This window comes from Pygoscelis adeliae, unplaced genomic scaffold (genome assembly GCF_000699105.1).
Source record: "Pygoscelis adeliae isolate BGI_AS28 unplaced genomic scaffold, ASM69910v1 Scaffold98, whole genome shotgun sequence".
Classification (NCBI taxonomy): domain Eukaryota; kingdom Metazoa; phylum Chordata; class Aves; order Sphenisciformes; family Spheniscidae; genus Pygoscelis; species Pygoscelis adeliae.
In genome coordinates this window covers 3,099,407-3,107,213 of record NW_008825547.1, presented here as the reverse complement: position 1 = coordinate 3,107,213, position 7,807 = coordinate 3,099,407, and the positions used below count along the sequence as shown (strand labels likewise).

Genomic DNA, 7,807 nt, shown 5'->3' with positions numbered 1-7,807 from the left:
CTGTGAAGTTATTTAATCTAAAAAGTAATTTTTATAATGGTATAAGAATATTGCTGAGTGGCTAAAACTTTTACAGCTTAACTTTTCGTAAATCCTTCCACATCAAAAAAATTTCAGGTCATTAGTGACTGCAGTGCTAGTTGTACTTCTGCAGCAGCTTTGTTAGTGTGGAGGAGAATTATTCATAAACTTCCGAGTTCCTGTGGAGGAGAGGAGAAAAAGGCTCAGGAGTATGGAGTGTTTCAGTGATAATATCTCAGATTAAATCTCAATGTCTTACAAAGCAGTTCAATGTTTTTCTTCTGTTATGTACACTGGAAAAACGTGCTTATAGGCACTTATCCAGATGCTTGTAGGGCACAGGGCTGAAAATGCGTCTGATGTGTTGGACTGCACTGTCTCAATCACTTCATATTCGCTATTAGTGACGAAGAAAGTAGCTACAGATTTAGCTAGTGCTGAAAACAGGAAAGTATTTTTTTAGACTATTACTTAATTATGGAGAGATACAAAAAGGAAATCTACATAATCTTAGCTATTATTTTTTTTGCTAATGCTTCCATGTGTCTGAGTGGAAAAAAAACTATGGATAGGGATAGTAGTGAGCAGATAGACTTTGTAGCTGTAAGTTGAGGAATGAATACTTACAGCATAGATCATGCTGCTGTTTGTAAAATCTAGAAAAGATGTCTGGGAATAACTGTATCTGGGGCTTTAAAAATGCATTTCATAATTGAGAAAAGGCAGGTAATGATTGTGATGGTAGCCTCTGCAACTGAAAGCTGTCTTTTCTTTTTTAAATTCTCCTCAGTGTATATTTTCATGTGTTCTCCTAACTATCTGCATATGCGGAGGCTTACCTTGCCCATGCTTCTGGTCAGAGGAGCCTCTCTGTATGGTTAGTAAGGGATAAAGAACTGTGGAATATGAGAGCTGATGTATTCACCCACTATATATCTAAAAGTATTTTTTCAAAAGCATGTACCTGTCTTTTTTGTAGCTTGTATGTGAAACTAACACTTGATTTTTTTTTTTCAGTTTCTAAATGATTTTAGCAGTGGAAGTTATAAACTTCAGAGACCTAAAGAAATCATCATGAAGCTATATGTATTTCTGGTCAACACTGGAACTACCCTTACCTTTGATACGGAACTTGCTGTACAAAAGTAAGAAAGTAAATTAATTGCCTATTGTTTGTTTTTTAAATTTAAAAAAAAGGGTATATATACTTTTTGTGTACTGAGTTCTGGAGAGATGATAGTTGTTTTTTAGTATGTGCATGTAGTTATCTTCTAGGTTTTCATGTATTTGAATGAATTTTGGGGTTTTTTTGGGTTTTTTTTTAAATTATCATTTTCAATGCCTTGCAGGTGATTGTGTGCGTTTGAGGTTCCATGAAAGAGTGGAGAGGTTATTTACTTTCTGAGGCAGTGACAGAGGATGACCTGCTCTTAGCTGAGACTGGTGTTATGTTTGGTGCTCTTTGGAAAAACTGTCAGAATTACTTCTGATCTTCTGTGACCTTTTATTGGATGGTGTTTTTATTTAGGATTCCTCTGTAGAAGGTTTATTTTTTACTGACTGGCATCATAGAAGAAATTCTTCAGGTTGTTCTTTCTTCTGTCCGTATATAATCATCTTGAAGAAAATGTGTGCTCTGTAATACTTTTAGATTGGATGCGAAAGAACTGGCATATAGGTTTATGTCTCATGTCCAGGATGGGTAAAAGTTGGTTCTGTCCTCTGTTGTAAGGCTCCAAAATGTTTTACAGCATTTTATATGTAAAACATGAACTTCTGAATGCCCAACTGCCTGAAACATGAGCAGTGTTACAGAATCACAGTTAAGACCCAACAACTTTGCTGTTTGTATTTTTTTCACTGCACATTAAAAGCATCTTGCAAATGTAAAGATGCTTTTACAGAGGTCTAGATATACTGGATGTATTGTATCCTTTTTCCTTGTTCTCATGTGGGACTCTGATCCAATAAGTAAATCGTGTATAATACCACGATAGCCCATATACCTTAGAGCTAGCAAGAGCCAAGCTTACCTGCTGTCTTCATATTCTATCAGTGACAAATGAGTTGCAAGTAATTGTGCTTGAAAGACTTCTACCATGGATTTTGTGCTCAAATCCATTGTTTCCTTTCTCCTGAATTTCTGTTTGTAATTTTCATGACTCAACAAGTGAATTTGGATTTTGAAACTTGTTTGGGGTGGAAGAGCCCTAAGACTGTCTACACTGATTGTTTTTGTGTGCTGGTCTGCAAAACCCACTGACACTCAGGGTATTATTGAGCATGAAATAGTGTTTCAACTCAGCCATTCTGGATCTACTGGGTCATTTGCAGATGTGTCAGCACCCCTGTATGCTGTCTGGTACATTGAGACATTCTGTTCCGAAATCATGGTGAGTGAAGTACAGCATCTGAACGGCCAGACCAGGCACCTAATAGTCTGGTATGGGCTGACTTTTTGCTCAGTTGGATAGGTCTTTGAGAAAGATGATTTTCAACAGCTGAACCACACAAAATCCAAGACTCTTCAGCTGAAGAGTTCAACTTTTTATTCTGTATATCTGTATACATAGACTTGCTCCTTCTAGCAAGACTAACTTTCTTGGGTTCTTTGCCTATCTCCTTGTACATGGACAGGCCAAGCTATCTTCCCAAAGACCATGGAAATGATAGGTGAATGCTTACTGTAACGAAGCTAGCGAGTACAAGCTTATGCTCATGAGATGTTTGTAGTGAATTCATGACGTCATATTGAATCATGGTTATTTTAGATAATTGATCTTTATTTTTCAAGTATTGTATAGCCAGTAACGTTGTTACGCTTCCTGCCAGTTTGATGCTTATATTGATTATTCACTTGATACCCTGAAGCTTTTTAATACCTTTGCATAGGTACTGCCCCAGCATGTTATAGTTCGGGTCAGTTACTGTATCATATTAGTAAATTCTTGTGTAGTTTGCTGTTTGCCTGTGTCTTCAAGACAAAGTCTAGAACTGTCTAAAATAAGCAGTAACGTGAAGATACCATCACCCAGAATTAAAGGTATGAGAATGGTGAATGAAAACAGGGATGGTTTATTGATCTACTGTTTCCACATTAAAAGTCTGTAATGTTTTTATATGAATTTGTTGCATATATATGGATTGTTTAATTTCCTGTTATTAAGTGCTGTACTGCACTTCCTGTACAGTAAATCAGAGTTGATTACGTGAAATTGTGCTTATGTTATGGATAATGAAGTGTTAATACTCTTGGTGTCATCTTCTAGGATTTCAGTAAGTCAGCTGTTTGTTCATAAAGTATATATTCAAAGAACATACACGACTTCTACAGTTATTATCCTAAATGCTTGATGTGACTTAATCCAGAAGTTCAGCATGCTATCACATCTTCTTGGAAAAAGATTGCTGATAACTTACCAGTAATGCAGAGGCTGTCGTCTTTTAGCTGATAGCTTGTTAGCTGGATATCCAGAATGCAACACATTACAGCACTTAAAAAAAATCAGAAATATGTCATCGTGCAGAATAAAAAGTAATAGTTCTTTTAAAATAGTTCTGCTTTGACAACAGACAAGTCACGTGTTTCTATTACAGGAATATGTAAAATTAGAGACACAAATATGTTGATAGTGTTGTCTTCTCTTCCCATTTTTTTCCAGTGTGGCTGATCTGAAACATGCAATTCAAACAAAGTATAAGATTGCCATTCAGCACCAAGTATTGGTTGTCAATGGAGGAGAGTGTATGGCACCAGATAGAAGAGTGTGTAGTTACAGTGCTGGAACAGTAAGTGCATACTGTATTCTTTGTCTAAACTGTCATTTATAGGGGAAAAAAAAGAAGTTTTTGCTAAGGGATTTTTAAGTATTTTTCTGTAGTGTACTGTTTGCTGGATTTCTTTGCTTTGAGAAACAGATGTTTATGTATTTAGCTTATACATGTAGATTTTAAAATGTTCTTAAGACACATTACCCACATGATGAAATAGTTGGTGATTGAACAGTATGTTGCCTTTACTCAGTGTTTGGTTTCATTTTCTTTTTGAGTGTAGGATACCAACCCAATTTTTTTATTCAACAAAGAAATGATCTTGTGTGAACGTCCACCAGCTATCCCCAAAACCACATTTTCAGCAGAGAATGAGATGGAATTGAAAGTAGAAGAATCTCTCATGATGCCTGCAGTGTTTCATACGGTAGCATCACGGACGCAACTTGCTGTGGTAAGTAAATTCTTACTGTACTTGCACACCAAAGGAAAATAACCTTTTTGTATGTCAGGGGAAGCTCGATATGAATTATGAAATAATTTGTTCGAAAGACAGTAAGAATGGCGTATTGGTGAAGATGTATTCTTCAGAGCCTTTGTCTCGAAGTTTCAAGGTAGGTATTGAAATGTGCTTGCTTCTTCAGCATGTTCAAAGCTTCTTTCAAAAGCGTGTTGTAATACAGCTTTATGGATGCGTATGTTTACAGCATTTGCAAAATAAAAGCAGTCTGGTTGCTTTGGACCTATGCCTTAATGCTCTGCCTTATTTTCATTGTCTTCCTCAGTCTGCCTCAACCTGCAAACAGAAAAGTTTGTTACTTTGGAAACATTGTTAGCCCAAGTAGAAAATTAGCAGTATGATTCTTAAAAGCACCTTGCCAAGCTTCTGTTTCATCTTATATGTCTAAACAACTGGTGAGGAATTAATAAAACTAAGCTTCCGTTTCCTAAAATTCAGGTCTCTTATTATTGAGTGCTGGCTTTTACTTGCAGAGAAAGCAAACTCGTCAGAATTCCAATTTGATTACTTCTGTATTATTTTGATAGGGTGAACCAGTTCCCTGCAACATGGTCAGCAAGATATCAAGTGTGCATGCAGTAGGAACAGCTGCGTGTTCGAGAGTGACACAGTGCCCTCAGTAGCTGGACTGATTACTTTTCTTCATGTTAGGAAATACTGCCCTCATTTTCCTTTTCAAGTTTTACATTTAAATGCGTTAAATATTTTTCATGTCTCTGAAGATGATTTAAACTTCCAATGGCTGGGAGTGGGAGAATGGTTATGTGTAGCACTTAGCACAGAATGAGTAGTAATATATGTTTTTAGCATGTTGTCTCGGTAATAAAGTTTCTTAGTTTCAGTGACAACTTTAATGCAGTCCAAAAGAATATTTAGCACTTGAAGTGGCTGTTTTTTAATGCTGTACAGCTGAATTCAGAGAAAAGTGCTAAGTGTTGCATATAGTACAGGGTTTTTTAGTTTTCCCCCTTGGCCTCCTGACCTGTCCGGAGGGGGAAAGTTAGCCTGAATAATGTGACCTTGACATACTGTCTGATTTAAGGCAAGGATTGAGTCCAGTAGACTCTCTTCCTCTCTCCACCACCTGTTGACAGTTACTGCTGACTTAGTAAATAAGACCCTGAGTTATTAGGGATGTGTGAATCATATGACTGTCATACGGCGGAGAGTGGATATCGATGTGAATTCAGCTAGGAGTGGGAGATTTTCACTTGTGCTCCTTGAAGAGTGTGAGGATTCTGGTTTTAGCAGCTGAAAGGGCTTTAAAACCATTTTTTGTGAGGTGTTAAGAGGATCTTATAAAAGTCAGCAAGGCTGATGTCTGTTAAATGCTTAACATTGATTTGATATGAAAGGGGGGCTGTAGTAATTACTATGGTCTTCGTGTTTTTGCTTTACTTAAGGTAATGGAAGTGAAAGGTGGTGGTACCCGGTCTCATATTTCTCATTGTTGATATTTTATCTTCTTTCTTCATCCCATCCCTGATTTTTGTGGTCTTGAAGATTCTTAATTTTGGTTTTGGTCTGGTGAAGTTAGTATTCACTGATAGAACAGACTTAATTCCTGTTGAGTAAGCTTTTTATATTCCAGGAGTTTTATAAAACATACTCCTACTTAGACTTGAAAAGAATTGTTAGTGCTGCCTTATCTTCCCCTTTGATTCTGAAGGATGTATTGATGTGCAGAGCAAGCAAGTTTATTGCAGTGTTTCTGCTTTTAAATTAATTATTTAGATCTTTACTGGCTTGTTCTGGTGGCAAGTCTTCTGTAAGGGAAGCCATATTTCAGAAATACTCTTAGAAGTCTCTGTGTGGAGTACAGCTTTTATTGGCCAACTGGAGCTATAATATTTAGCTAGAGACTGAAAAGTTTATCTAGAGAGAGTGATCCTGAGCTGATTTGCAAGAAGAAAATAAATCTTTCCATACTTGATGGCACCTATTATTACGGGATGGGGGGAGGAATTTAGTATTTAAAGGTCTTTAAACATGGATCTAAGTAGAATGGAGGTTTTATTTTTAGCCTGCAGATTTATCTTGAAAAAGATTATTCTCTGTTCCCCACTTATTCCAGTTCTTCCCTGCTTGTAAAAGGGCTACAGTGATAGTAGAATCTTTTGTGAAAAACGTAGAAATTTATTTAAAGATTAAATAGGTAGTAATATTCTTAAATCTGATACACCTTTATACCCACAGTTAATTTTACTCAAGATTTTAAATCTTTCAAAACCATATGCTCTGTGTTAGGCTGTGAAAATGCACTGGGTGCTTCTTTGGGAGGTCAGGGGAATGACAATACCATCGTGTATGGTAGAAGATTAGTAAATAGGCTATAATGACTTTAGATGTACCAAGGTGTGAAAACTGTATAAAGGAGTACTGTAATATTGTACTAAAGCAGTTTTTCATGATGCCTGCTTGAAGCATATTGAGCAGTAATTCAGAAGAAACCGAGGGAGGACTGGGAATGTGGTTAGAACATTAATCTTCTTCAAGGTTCACCATAAGCCTCTGTGGCTGGGAGGAAGAGGGAATATGTATTATTAATCCTTCGCAAAATTGATTGAGATCTGGGGAGAGCTAGAAAGGCTCTGAGCCTCTGTAGTTGAGATTGATGCATCCAAAGCCACACTGAGAATACTGTACAGGAGGCTTCTGGCAAAACGGGCATGAAAAATATGCCTTAAAATGATCCAAGCTTTCTGATCTCTCTAAAATTGAGAGACGGTACCTGCTTTACCAGAAAAGCAGAGTGGCAGTACTTGATGGAGAGTTTTTGCCTGTTGTAATTATTCAGGGTAATTTAATTAACTAATATTTGCTACTAATACATGATAAAAATGTTTTGTATTAGGAAAATAAAAGTTACAATCTAAATCATTGCTCATGATAGAAAGTCTTACCTATTCTTGTCAACAAGAAACAGTGATGTATAGCTATGTAAAAGTAGTGAAGAATGTTTGATAGCTATCAGTTTCTATTTAATTTGGTATCTGTTCTGCCCAGAGGATATGCAGTGTGATTTTAAAATCAGACTTGCTATGAAATTGTAAACAGCATATGAAATAGTAAAAATTACTTAGAAGATGGCTGCTAACTTGTTGTGCAAGAGCTCTTGGTTATCTCTTGTACTTCATGCCCTACGTCTACTTTAGTAATAGGCAAGCTCGTTGTGTGGGAGATTATGAATATTTCAGGGTGCGAAGACTTTTATTTGTGTCTTCTTTCACGCTTATTTTAAGCCTGCCTGAAAACTGTGGCATTTAATCATGTTTTTCGACATCTGTGACTTGAACTGTATACTACTTGGCAACTATGTTGTAGAACTGTAGAACTTGTTGGGGCAACCCCCGGTATCAATCCAGGCTGGGGGATGAAGGGATTGAGAGCAGCCCTGCCGAGAAGGACTTGGGGGTACTGGTGGATGAAAAGCTGGACATGAGCCAGCAATGTGCGCTCACAGCCCAGAAGGCCAATCGTATCCTGGGCTGCATC

At 37.0% G+C, this 7,807-nt stretch overlaps 1 protein-coding gene across 1 annotated transcript in view; it reads left to right on the top strand.

Annotated features, from left to right (window-relative positions):
• RB1CC1 (RB1-inducible coiled-coil 1) overlaps window positions 1-7,807 on the top strand; it is an 82,410-nt gene that overhangs the window by 13,645 nt on the left and 60,958 nt on the right. Inside the window, exons 3-5 of the mRNA XM_009332052.1 lie at window positions 1,039-1,166; window positions 3,684-3,810; window positions 4,076-4,246. Coding sequence (XP_009330327.1) covers window positions 1,096-1,166; window positions 3,684-3,810; window positions 4,076-4,246 — 369 coding nt within the window. The 5' untranslated portion in view covers window positions 1,039-1,095. The remainder of the gene's footprint in view (window positions 1-1,038; window positions 1,167-3,683; window positions 3,811-4,075; window positions 4,247-7,807) is intronic.